This window comes from Ixodes scapularis, unplaced genomic scaffold (assembly GCF_016920785.2).
Source record: "Ixodes scapularis isolate PalLabHiFi unplaced genomic scaffold, ASM1692078v2 PGA_scaffold1__304_contigs__length_218370807, whole genome shotgun sequence".
Lineage (NCBI taxonomy): Eukaryota > Metazoa > Arthropoda > Arachnida > Ixodida > Ixodidae > Ixodes > Ixodes scapularis.
In genome coordinates this window covers 48,323,604-48,337,367 of record NW_024609846.1, presented here as the reverse complement: position 1 = coordinate 48,337,367, position 13,764 = coordinate 48,323,604, and the positions used below count along the sequence as shown (strand labels likewise).

The following is a 13,764-nucleotide window of genomic DNA, read 5'->3' as shown; positions in this document are numbered from 1 at the left end:
TGACGTCGGAGTTGGGGGTGCGTTTATTATGCGAGTGGAAAAAAAAAGTCGAAATTTTGAGAGCCGACTTGGGGGGTGCGTTCATTACGCGAGTGCGTTCATCGTGCGAGTAAATACGGTAAGCCTCAAAACCTCCAGAAAATGATAAATAAAAAATAAATTCTAAGCCATATTATGGAGAGGTCGGTTTGAGACTGGCAACAGACCTGTCTTCAGCCTTCCAAGCCTGAACTCAAGCCGCTCCAGAGTCTGGGCCAGCCCAATAGCCGGCTTGTCACCTAATCGTCCAGCCGGATATGTCTCAAGACCGATGTTGATCTGCCCTCTCAGGAATGTGCCCGTGGTCAGGATAACGGAGTGCGAGTAGATTTCAGAACCATCCTCTAGAAAATAAAAAAAAAACACAATTAGAAGTAGAAAAAAAAAGTTTCCAAATGATTTTGCTTTTCTTACAATGGAACAAGTGAGAATATGAGCAGGTGAGCCTGCAGACTATAATTATTATTTAAATACAAGAAGCTAAAGAAAAGCAAATTTGAGACTGAGCTCACCACTAGAATTGTCATCAGAAAGCACTTGCCTAAACTCGAATTCAGAGATGCAAAAGGAATGGTGGCCATGCAGTGGCCATCGTGATGAGGGTGACGGCGGCTAGAGGGAAGCTAGAACATCCAACTATAGCTAAATCTAGCTTCTCTACGACGTCCCAGGTAAAAATCAGTACAGCTTAGAAATGTATCAAAGCCCTCGTCCCAGCTGAATTTAGCTGGAAATGCAACTCAATCCAGCTAGATTCAGCAAGGAAGTTTCATAATCCAGCTCCAGCTGGGCTGAGTTTCACTTGGGGTCGGACAATGTATCGGTCACAACGAGGCTACAAGTCAAAATCAAAATGGCAGCGACTCGGTTCACACAGGTGAGAATATGGGTGCAAAAGGCATAAATAAAGAAACTGAGCAATGAGCTGCATGACATTTTAAAGGCCAGATTGTAATAAAAAAACTCCATTGAATGAGTGACATTCCCGCAAGGATGGCCGAATAATAAAGCATGTTCGAAATTTCATAGTCCGAAAAATCTGATGGGGCTGCAAACCAACTTTCACGACGCTCCATGTCAATACTCCTGTTACAATCTGAGCTTAGAAACAAGAAGAGCATTTTTTTTGGCTTGCTAACAAACTTGAATGCAATACAAACACTACTCTTACACGAGGACATACTAACTGGGGCGGTATTATGTTCAAGTTCGAGTTAGTAACTTATGAGCTCAATGTCAGGCTTGCTTCCTGAGGTGCAAGGTGGGAGAAATGGCCTACCCAGGCGTATTCCGCAGCACCGCTTTTTGTGCCCCCCTCCTTCCAGCACCAGGTCTTCCACGCTGCCACAAAGGATGGTCAGGTTTGGATGGTCCTTGAGGTAACTCTGGATGTGGCGCTTGTACAGAGTCCTGTCGATCTGTGCACGAGGACCCTACAAAGAAAGCGAAGAAAACACGTAGCTCACGTATAGGAGGCAGGTCGCTACTTCAGATGCTTGCTGGTACTAGGGTGTCTGGAACGCGTCTCCGACTGGTGTGTTTACCGCGGCCAAAAAAGCGGTCCCTCGATTTCCGCCTGATGACGTCATAAAAGTGTCATGCTGTCGCCAATCGCGACCCTGGCGGCGTCCCAACAGTTGTGGTATAAATGGCAGACGCCTGTTCTGCTGCAGGTCACTCTCCACTGTGACAGTTTACGGAAGCTAGAGCAGCCGGAAGTTGGGACGCCTGGGACGCCGTGACGACAGCGACACTCGCGTTCGCTCGTGCTTTTCGCCAGCATTTCTACGGCCAACCGCCAGGATCGAGACAGGCAACAGCACGACACTCCGGCTTTTGTGACGTCATTTGTTGCCACTTAGGGACCACTTCTGATGTATGGGCGGGATAGGATGCTAAACACACCATTCGAAGACGTAATCCAGGCACCATACTGGTACAAAGAATACAAGTTTGACCTAAAACATGCCTGTTGCCGGTGGCTTTTCTGTTTTAGTAGAAACCATGGAAAAAAATGCATCAGTGACCAAAGAGGCGGGTTCAAAACAAATAGAGGCCAGATGTTGACAACTCTGACACAGTATTTATTTAAAAACGCAGTTGCCCTTTAAAGCTAAAGAATTTATGATTGGCACAAACAACCTCTATGACTTTTGGAACGATTATTGCTACGAAGTGTGAGCAACCATGTGTTTCTGTGGAAACATTAACCTGATGGGTTTTGCAGCTGTGACAGACTCACCCAGACAGCTGGTCCCTTCCGTCTGTTCAGGATGCGATAACTGATACCTGAAAGATCTAGGGAAGGGAAGAAGAACCAGCAGATTAACAATGTACAGAAAACATGTAAGGTGATAAGGAACAATTAAAATATATAAGCAATAATAATTTAGAGGAACTCTCCAAGGAAAATGTTATAATTGAGTCATCCTCGTAGTGCGTGTGTGCTACAAACATCTATAAGAAGATAGCATTGCTTACTTTAAAACTCAAAGCCAAAGAAGTGACAAAAAAGCAAAACATCTTCCTGTTATTTGTAAGATGGACTTCGAAGCTTGTTTTACAATAAAAGAATGTGAAAGGCAGGAAAGCTGCAGGGGTAAAATTGTTTCTATAGGTACATCCTGCTTCAATCTTCGATGTCCTTAGTCTTGGGAGAAATCACAAATTTCGAGACATCTGCAAATGTCAGAAGCTTTTGTCTAAATAGTCAATTCGACTCCAACATTGAACTGAACACTACAGTAAGTTACAGGTCAAGAAGGTAGCGGCAAATGCCCCTCAAAGGGAATCATATATCCCCCAGCCACCTCCGCATCCAACAGCGTCCCATCGTTTCCGTGACGTCGCGACCAACGCGCGAGGAGGGTCTTGCCTTTCTGTACATATTTGCTTTATCTTTCGACTTTGACTTAGCATTGTGGAAGCCACGAGAGGGAGATTGGAGTTTTCACCCTCCGATGGAAACAAATGTCGTATTTGTTTCCTTCGGAAAGGTTAGGTTCCCCCTCCGATGGATACAAGGCTGCTCTCAGGGGCTCGGTTCCCCCTCCGATGAATACAAAGGTCGCTTTCTTAAAAAGTGGGATCGGAGACAACTTGGTATCACTCAGTAGCCAATATCTATTCATTGAAGCGGAACAAGGACCGTTTCCAGTGAACTCTTCTTTTGACTGCAGAGGGATTTGAAACGAGCACATCATGCTCGTGAAAGGAGCTTCTCTTACCTTCTTGACTTGTAACCGACTATAGCACATTATCAAAAATTACTTTAAACCTATTTCCCGTCACAACTATTTAGAATAATTTATGAAAAACCATTCAGCACTGCTGAGAGTGCTTCCCCTATTGTGCGGGTGCGCTGCGTCAAAGCAAAATTTGTGGCAAAATTCCGTGGTACCCGTGGTAATGTGCAATCATGGGTATTGAGAAGCACTCGCATGAGCATAAAATAATTCTTCTGACAAAAACAAAAAAACTAAATTGACATTTTGTTTTTCTAAGCAAGTGATGATGAGCACTACTGTCAAATGCATGACTCTCGGATATGCTGTGTTGCCCTGACATTCCGCGAGAGTCCCAATTTATTTTAGTGAAGAAACAAATCAGATTGCTATGTATTCCAGATTGTAATAATTTTCCAAACTTTTTATAAAGTTTCAAATTTATCCTAAATATTCCATATTGATAAAAATTATTTAAAGGGCAACACTGCTTCATTATTGATATTTAGAAAACCATGCAGCCCTCTTCAGTATCATATAGGAAGACCCCATGTCAAATATTACGATCTAATTCCGTCTATATATTTAATAAATTGGGCAGCAAACTTTCAAACGAGCCATGTCGCCGAAATCTACTAACTCTAGCGTGCGACGGGAGGCGCAATCATCAGCGCAGTCAATGCGACGGAGTTGGAGCGGCCAACACAGTGCCACCACGTCAGAGGCATGTCTACGTCATCCTCACGTTTTGTTTGTTTTTACTTCTCAGAGCGAAATTGAACGATGACGTCATGAGTTTCTCTTTCCTTTGTTGGCTAACGGCGTCCACGTGATCACCGTAGCACGGATGCGCTAGTTTGCGCTGCCCTGCGCGTTTATCGGTCTTGTTCCCCGTGTCCGGTTTCTCCGCTCCTCCCCTCTCCTCTTTCGTCTTCTTCCCTTCCCCCTCTCCCCCGGGCCATCACCGTCCACGCCATACGAAGCGAAATGCCCGTGTCGCGTGTCCTGTACTCGCCTCCATGAACGACACAAGACCATGTGGTTCGACGTGACGTGGCCATGACTCTGACGACACAAGAGCAATGTTGCCTGGCGCAACCTAAGTTTCGGTTTCGGTATCAGCTAATGTTTAAATTAAGATTACCCAAAAAATATTCCACATTTTGCGAATCCGAAGACTTAGAGCTGTTTAGTAGTGCTTTGTAAAATGGAATCACATGTAAGCCTAAATTTTTTGGAATTGAGCAGAGTTGCACTTTAACTCTATGAGCAGACCCATAGGATGACCTTCTTGCACTATGAAATGGCATCAATTATTTTTTTATTGTATTCTCTAGTTCGAAAAAAAAAAACAAAAAAACATCACCTAAACAATTTGCAATGCGGTAACATGGAAAATGCCACAAAAGTACAGAAACACGCACTTGTTTTAAAATTTTATTAGGAATTATAAAATACTTTTCTAATATAGCTTTTACATTTTGAAGAGAATATCTTATAGAACATTGAATTAAAAATTCAAATGATATGACTTTTTCATTTCTCATTGGTTTAGTACCTAAACTAACATGTCTATAAATTTTATCGTCGTGACCCAGATTTGACATTTTATAAAAATCTACCATTCACATTCACAAAAAATACCAAAACTAATAAAATATTAAGTTCTTTTCCTACGCTATATAGACTGTCGAATTTCAATCCAATTTCATAAAATCTATAAAGGCATTTATGCTAAAAATTTCGACATACACAAATTGAGAGAAACACTTTTTGCTTATTCTGTGCTTTGAGCTGTTAGTGAAGCCCACCCAGAAGCTTCAAAATGTTATAAACCATTCATTATAACGCTATAAATGTTATAATAAAATAAAATATTTGTCAATGTGGTAGTCACAATAGACCTCTCACAAAATAGAAGAGATCCTAGCAGTCACCGTGCAAAGTATCTTGGGTACCTTTTGGCCACCGTTTCGGTTTCGAATTGCCTACCTCAGTTCATGACATCCCGTCATGCCCAGATACAGTGCGTGTATTTTAGAATATGTGACTTTCCTTAAATTTATGCTGTTGCCTACCAATACAGATAGAATGCCGGGGCACGTTCCTTGGGGCTCCCAACATACTCGAGTTTGTGTAGAGGTAAACAAAGGAAAAAGAATTGTACTGGGTCAATCATCCTGTTCCATCGTCTCAAGTGATTCGTAATCCGGGAGGGTCGTGCTGCACTGTGAAGGGGTGGCCAGACTGCCAGAAAGGTATGGGATGCTACCAGCCATACTCCTACTCCTCCCCAAGTCTAGGCAGATCCTTCAGTCCGCTGGATGTCCATGTTTCATCGGCCATCACAAAGATAATTGGGTGCAATGTAAGCGAGCACTGACTTTAGTTTCAAGCAGCTCTGAGGTGCACTATTTTGTCAACAGGAAAATTGAAATTGAATAGCCAAAAAGGTCCTGTAATGCAATGTGCGCAGTGTTGCATGCAGGGATTTTTGGAAGTAGTCTATTAGCTTATCAAAAACATTAAATCTCATCTAGATCTTTACGGAACTCACCGCAGATTTTGCCGCAAACTCCTCCAAGGGCATCTATTTCTCTCATCAGGTGTCCTTTTCCGATGCCTCCAAAGGATGGATTGCAAGACATCTCCCCTGCACAGGTTATAAATGTAGAAGGTCCAACCTCAGCTGTGTTTAGAAAATTGTACTTTTGCTAGGCATCACTTATATCATGCAAATTCATGAACTGCAGAAAGATGGATGGACAAGGTCACAGCATTCCTAAAAGTGGGCGCTAAAATATATAGTAGTGACCAAACTTTTTATTCAATCAATGCTGAAGCCCTATATGTAATTTTAAGTGTAGTTTACATACTGTTGAAAAGGTTTCTTGCTGCTACCAGTAATAAAAGTAGCCCCACTTTTGCAAGAGGAGAAGACGTCATTGTCATGTGCATGCTTGATCATACAGTTAAAAACAAAATCCTCTAAGCAACAGTTAGCAGTGGAAATGGCAAAAGGAAGTGTATTTATGCCCTTCTCCCATGAAGAGCAGAAAGGGGTGTGGCACAAACTTCTATCACATTTTTAGTAGGGTAATAGATGTCGCACAAGCATAATTTTTTGATTTTTAGGATGCTTGGAGCCCGTAAGAAAAGTTATTACCAAGAACAGACGATCTCAGAAACGTCTTTAGTGCACCTTTAAGACACTCAAATCCAAGACGTGTCTAAAACAAGACTAGAGCTAAAAAAAAAAAAAAAAAACCAGCAGAAAAAAAGTAATGGTGGGTACATAAAGGGAAGCCAGTGGAGATCTCACATCGGGAGTCTAGGACGATCGCACAAACGAGGGATAAACACCAAACAAACCCCCGTTGGGGCACAGTACTGAACTCAAGGTGTCAGAAGGCCACAGCAACAGCAATATTCAATATGAGGTCCTATATCACGAACAAGTAAGACAAATTCACCTATGGTATCGAACCGATGTGTGAGCAGCAGCGTGTTGCAGCCCATCCGTGCTGATGCGGAAGCTGCTTCGGTTCCGGCATGACCGCCGCCGACAACGATCACATCGTAACGGGCCTTATTGTCCTTCAATGTGTGCTTGGCCCTTCGAAGGGAACGCAACAACTTGGAGACATGTGTGCATGTTGAGGGCACAAGTCTGAGGCCTGGAACGTCTAAGAGGAAGGGCTTGGTTAGCCAACGTCAATGCTCGGGCACTTCAAAGAAAAAGCACGAAAACAAGCTTTTGTTGGCCCTTGCTAAAAGACAACAGGAGAAGAACTCGCAAAGATGCAATTGGGTGACTTCCTTCCCTTGAGGTCAGGAATGGAGGAAGCCAGTGGTATTTTCCACCATGGAAACAAAATATAATAAAACTCTTAACCAGTAAGCTAAAGTTCTGATTAAATAAATACATAAATCTACAGTACCGGCAACGGGGAACGTAGACACAAAAAATGAGAGGCTTCTTAGCACGTAAAGGCAGAGAAATGAAAGGCAACTATATCGTGTGTTAATTTATTAATGTAGAATTTTAATTGCTATAACCCTTTCCTTTTCAAAGCAGCATCGAGTGATGTTCGCATACACAGAGTGAGCCAAAATTGTGACAAAAAAACCTGCATTGGAAAATGCTACCAAAATTTGTTGTTTGAGCATTTCCAATTTCAAATTTTTCACACACAATGGCAGGTGCTTTGAAGCGGATTGGCCATTTCATAAAACAGTTTGTCATTCATCGTCAAACCATATGTTTGACAGTCTGACCATGCCAAACAGTGTTCGACGCAGTTTACTGTCACAAAATAGTTTGCTGGTATGAATTTCACAATAATAGTTGTGCCACCTTCGAAAGTCACTACTACAATAATATAAGTGCATACAAGATGGAGGTGTGTCTACTACAAGACGAAGACAATGGGCAGTGAGTCAGACCTTGAACCTCTCATACATTGCACGCAGCCAATTGCATTGTCTACCTGCGATGCATGGCCCGACCATCCTGACCAGTAAAGAGCTTCTAACATAAACGTGAGCAACATTTATAGAGACTGAGTCACGTTACTGGACAGGTGGATAGTAGAGGCCATACCCTTTGTATCAGACGGTAGCCTGTGTCACATAGCCTAGGAAGACCTACATTTATGTTCACCCTTTTTTAATTGTGTTCTAAATTCTGTTTCTTGTTCTAACACTGGACAAACTAATGATGCCTGAAGTCAGTGAAAGGCAAAGCATATGTTCAACTTACATTTGCAATGTGTTTCTCTACAGATATCTCACAATTATATGGATAGCTCTCGTGTATGAGACTTCTTCCTAGGAAGAAAACTGCGACAAGTTGTGTAAAGATCTGATACCGTAAAATACCGGGCAAGCGCCCACTCAAAAGTTTGAGATAATCATGAAAAAATGGGGGATGGGCGCTTGTGTGGTCATCAATTCTACATATCAATGTACTGTGCATATTTTCTCAGATCTTACAAATTTGGGTATGGGGGCTTAATGTGGTATGGGCGGATGCACGGCATTCTACGGTAGAACATGCATGTAAGGTGTCTGTGAAACATCAAGCAGAGAATTAAGATTTTTTGGTGTTGGGTACATCTAAAAAGTACTTGAAGTAAAGTACAAAGTAAATGAGAGGTGATGTACTTCAAGTCCAGTAGTAAGTACACCGGGCACAATGTACTTGAAGCACTATAAATACAATGTATTTTCAAAGTAAAGTACAGGTACTTTTGAACAGAATCTTTCATAATGCCCCTTCGATCCCCTAAATTTTTTTTTTTTTTAAACTGGTATGCATTGTTTTATGGATAATTGGGGAGTTATCAGTTATTTTTGGAAAGGGCAGTGAATATTGGATATAGTCAAGTGGCCACAGAAAAGCTGTCTTACTCTAACTGACAAACTATTTAACACAATCAATTTATAAGGCACTTATTAGTATCGGTCTTATAGCCGCCATTACTTGACTCGGAGAAATAACCAGATGAGTGATGCATCATCTGCTCGTGTTTCTGGTGAAAGTAGCATACCTCTCCCAGTATTTCTTCAGAGTTGACAAAACATAATTTTGTGATACAAATTTAAAAAGACGAACTTTTGGGAATGTACTTTGAAGTCGTGAGTTGCACTTTCCTCTGAAACTGCCAGAAAAAAATACTTCAACTAAAAAAGTACAAGTACACTCTGAGAATGTACTGTACTTCAAGTAAAGTACAAGTTTTCTAAACGTAGTTGAAGTAGTGCTTTAAGCACCATGTACTTAAACTTCCCAACACTGCGTTTTTTACGTGGTGTATGGATTTGTTGAAAACAAATCATTCGTCGGAATGCAGTGGGTGCACCGCATAGTTTCACCTTGAAAATCTCGACCCTTATAAAATCGATACAAATCAATACACATTTTCAGCTCCCTCGATGAAGCATAAATACGATTGGTTGTGGTCATTAAATGCGAACATCGTTGTCTCAAGAACTTCGTTGTATCAAAACAGTCCGTTCTAACAATAGGAGCATCTTTAATGGCTGCGTCAGTGATCAACAGAAGAGAGCGCTAGGGAAAACGATAGAAATAAAAAGATAGTGTGGAGTAATCACAATACTGCCGCGCGTATTTGAAATAAGAGTTTGCAATCAGTGTGAGCTTCCTCTTGGATTTCGCCCTCCGTGGATGTACGAAGCCCTTGAGGTATAAATACGTTCCTTAAAGAACTGCGAGGTGAAGATTTACGAGGTCTGGCAGAACTTGAATCTACTTACGCGCTCTACAGAGTGTCTTGAGCATGTCGTCGATTTTTGTTGGGTTCAGATGGGTGTTCAAAGTCGCACATCAACTTCACCACGGGATCACAGCGAAGCGAAACCAACACCCTCTCAAAGCTTCAATTAAATTTATAACGTAGTCCTAAACTTGACAAATAGTTTCATAAACATTATGATACCACATATTCTGAGGTAAGAGCGAATTTCGCAAGCGATCGCGAGCTAAATACCGCACGTGTTTACCACGGAGCGGACAGACCGGGCGAAGCGGACGAAGTTTGTAAACGCATGGTAGCCAAATGAACGAAATGAGCCCTTGAAAACCCGACAAAGTTGGGCATCCATCCCAACCTATTTTTTGTGAACAAATAATTTTATCTCGTTGCAGGCAACCATATTAAATTTACGCTTTAAAAAGTACTTTATTTATATCTCAACCATCACGTTTTACTTTAAAGCCCCACAGATGTTTTGTTAGTTACGTTGACGAATCTTTGCAAGAAATGATCACAGATGGCGCGACAACCGCGACCACCGTTATCATCATCATCGCCATCCTTGACATTCTTTTCCTTTGATGTTTTCATGAATATCTGGTTTCTGAAAGAGGAGTGCGATGAACGCGAGAGGTTGCTGTCATGATCGAATGGTGTGGCAAAATGTCGCGACTTTGGGTGGTGGTCCCGCGTCAACCCGGCCGCAAGCGAACGGACAATAACTAGGAAGTGGACCCGACGCAGTCGTGACGCTCGGGAGCTTGGAAGCGGGTAAGTGAGCGCCGTCAAAACTATCTGCATGGCATCGCACCAACCGCGCTCGCTCGCTGCAACGCTACTGAAAGATCTCTCATTTCAATGACTCGTCCTCGTTCGGATGCAAATCGAGCCGTCTAACCTCGCACCTGTCCGTCTTTATCGCTAAAGGAGATGTGTACTGTGGCGGTCCTAGTTGTCATTGGAACGCGTTTGCCGATCGCACCGATCGTAGCCCCGAAAGTTGGAGCGGCTCACGAGCACGCATCACTGTTTACCCACTCGCCGAAATGCTTCGCCTTTTATTTATTTATTATTTTTATTTCCGCGTGGCTCTGAGTTTGGTTTGCTCGAATCAGGTTAATGGTCCGTTGACGTCTGGAGACGCATCTATTCGCACGGCGGTTGCCAGTTCATTTTTTTTTTGTCGGCATGCGATTGTGTGACGGGAAAGCTCACGCCTCTGCATTTTCATTTCTCTTGCTGCGACTTCTCAGCCACCGCCAATTCAGAAGACCTTGCTTGCGCTACGCCGCTCGAGCGCGCGAGCCTCTTGATGTGCGAAGGTAATCGTCGTGCATTTCTTTTTCTTCATCACTTTTTTTTGGCAAGGCGGTTTGTTGGGCTGCAGGATCACTTCCGCTGTTCTCTTACGATCGCCGCCAAACCGCTTGGCATTCGAAAGCTTGGTCGAATCTAGACCTACTCCTTCAAACTGGCTCGTTATGAGTGACGAGTTATGAATTATGAGTTTATACCTATTCAGGCTTATTATAATAAACGCGGTGCATGCATTGCGGCGTACGGTTGCCCATGTTCTACTTGTCAGGAAAGACGGAAAGCACTGTGATGTGCCGTCTTTCTCGGCATGTAAAAACAAAACCTTATGATTATTATTATTATTTAGATATTACGTGGTTTTACATATTGTGTTTTGACCTTCGAAGTTCATGCTAAAAGCTCTGAAGTCATAGGACGGCATGAAGCGAGAATGCCTTTCTTTTTCGTTCGATGTAAGTTTGAGGTTTCCAATGAACGGTCGTACGTCGAGTTTTTCTATATCCGGACACTCCCCCGACTTTTTGGGAGATTATCCCGGAACAAACTTTCATAAATGTCCGTCGTTGGCGGGATTCCACAAGCGCCTTTGCCCCGCAGACATCGGCGAACGTTCTGCGCCAAGGCACCGACCGTATCGTGCCGGAGGAAGCGGGCACTCCCGTGCCGAGGTCAGCCGGTTCATTGACAGCTCGCGACAGGCAATCGTGGTCACGAGCGTTAGATCACCTCCCCAAACATATGCCCTGATGTATCCCGCGTGTAGAACACAGTAATCTGACGGGCAGTAAAAAGTGAATGGCACGTGTTCTTCGTGTGGCATTCGCCCTTGCTCGAAGCATGTTCCGCCTGCCAAGATCTCGCTCGCTGGTGTATTGCGTCGGTCGGGGTTCTTACGCTCCGTGCATGTCAAGTAGCCTCCCTTTTTTTAGCAGGAAGCAGTAGTAGTAGTAGCGTTGTGTGGCTCGAAGGCCGAGTAGAACGGCTCTGCTAGTATGGAGCAGGGTGGGGAAGTATTGTAATTCTGTGCGGTTTCTTCGGTGAAAGTTGGAACCTCCGGCCGCTACCGAATGTGAGAACATTGTAGCCTCTCAACGGGGAGTTTTTATCGAGACGAAAGAAAGGGGTCGAAGAAAAACGCTGGCAACGGACCCATGCCGTATTGGCGTGGGACATGTAAAGGCACAATCACGAAACAGAACGCGGTGTAGTCCGTGAACGCTCCGGTGTAGCGGTGGGTTTCTCGTATCTCATGCCAATACCTGCTATATCTAAATTCTGTAAGTAAATATTATTAAAATTTAGAATTAACTTATCTTCCTACAAATGTATGAAACCAATATGTTTTCTTTATTGTTTGCTGATTCATGTCATGGAACATGCACTCGCTCATGTTCCATTGCTACTATATTGCCATTTTGTGTTGTTTGTAACCCGGAAAATGTCAATAAGAAACGAATTTAAGAGAAATTGTGGGCCATGAAATGTTGACCCAGTGACGACCGGTACTGGTGTAGAATTATTGTTTGGTTACTTTGGAGAGTTTGTGACTCGCGTGACTATGTAATGTATCGTATAACATAGAATTTAGAACGTGTGCGACTTGCAGTGATGCGATTGCTGCGCCCCTTTTGCGCCAAACTGCTCCAAAGCAGTTACCCAACTACATCCGGCTTTATTTTACCAAAATGTGACGAACTTGCGCCGACATTGTGCCAATACTTATTTTGTACTCTATTAGCGCTGAAATTCTAATAAATCAGGCCCCGTTACATGGCCCGATCGTACGCAATGCGGAGCGCCGGTCCGTCTGCTTCTTTTTCAGGGGTGACGTCAGAACGCGGAGCTCTAATCGAAGGATTGCCTTGAGGTCTACCCACTGTCCTTCAGTCAGAGCTCGGCGTTCTGACGTCATCACGACCCCTGAAAAAGAAGCAGACGACCGTGCATTCCGCATAGATATAATGCGAATTTGAAAAACTTTCCATTATCGCCCACCATATTCAATTAGATCCTTGTATCAAACATTGATACTACTCGGAAGTTCCGCGATATTTCTCATGCTCGTTGTCTGTCCTGACTGCGTTCAGTGTGCTTGTCGCACTTTACATGTCTTGCTTCGCCGCAGTGCAGCAGCGTGCTGAGGGGAAAGCGCTCCCCCAAAGCAATATGCTACTACACACAATTTCAAAAACATAATAATAATAATAATTGCGACTGGTTGCCTATATTCTGACGACATCTTTCTTAGCCATTTCTTTTTAGTCGTACTTTCTCAGTACGCTCGAGTATGCTAACCAATCGCTTGGTTCCACTTCCGAGTCACCGAGCGCGAGCACACGCTCACTCGAAGCCTTTAAACTTCTTAGGCGTTCTTTTGTCGATGTTTCGAAGCAAATTATATTGTTGCCTGTACACTACACGTCAACTCGACCCTCTGACTTTACTCCAGTGCGGCGGCGGCGCCCCTGTCGGCACTGCGCATGTGCAGACGCTTCCCCTCTGCGAGATTTGGTTTGTGTGTACGTACGATGTCCGCACGGGCAAACGCGGGCTTGTCGGCAGACAGTGTGTCGGTGATTATTCAAACAGAAAACTGTAGTCATCCGAAAGCTGAGTCGGCTCATATCGATAACGGCTGGGTTGTCATATACTTGCTTTACGTACTTTCCTTGCTGGTAATAAATAGCTAGTTCTTGACATCGATAGAGCGGTCGTTTAAAAAGTCGGGCGTTTGGGATGAACACGGTTTTGTGGACCGCCGAGCGGATCGCGGGAGCTGGATCGGCGGGAGGTCAGGACGGGTTCCGGTTTCATCGTGTCCGAGGTGGGAACGAGGTAACACAAACACGACGAGACGGCGCCCGAAACCCCGGCTCCGTGAGGTAGTGGCGTACTTCACACGCCCT

At 43.7% G+C, this 13,764-nt stretch overlaps 1 protein-coding gene across 1 annotated transcript in view; it reads right to left on the bottom strand.

The window, feature by feature from the left end:
* Nucleotides 1–9,816, bottom strand: part of LOC8028871 (protein MTO1 homolog, mitochondrial) — a 38,654-nt gene extending 28,838 nt beyond the window's left edge. The window contains exons 1-6 of the mRNA XM_042290718.1: nt 9,543–9,816; nt 6,737–6,949; nt 5,821–5,916; nt 2,282–2,337; nt 1,319–1,472; nt 196–383 (exon numbers count right to left, since the gene is read on the bottom strand). Coding sequence (XP_042146652.1) covers nt 196–383; nt 1,319–1,472; nt 2,282–2,337; nt 5,821–5,916; nt 6,737–6,949; nt 9,543–9,567 — 732 coding nt within the window. The 5' untranslated portion in view covers nt 9,568–9,816. The remainder of the gene's footprint in view (nt 1–195; nt 384–1,318; nt 1,473–2,281; nt 2,338–5,820; nt 5,917–6,736; nt 6,950–9,542) is intronic.
* Between the last annotated feature and the right edge of the window lie 3,948 nt (nt 9,817–13,764).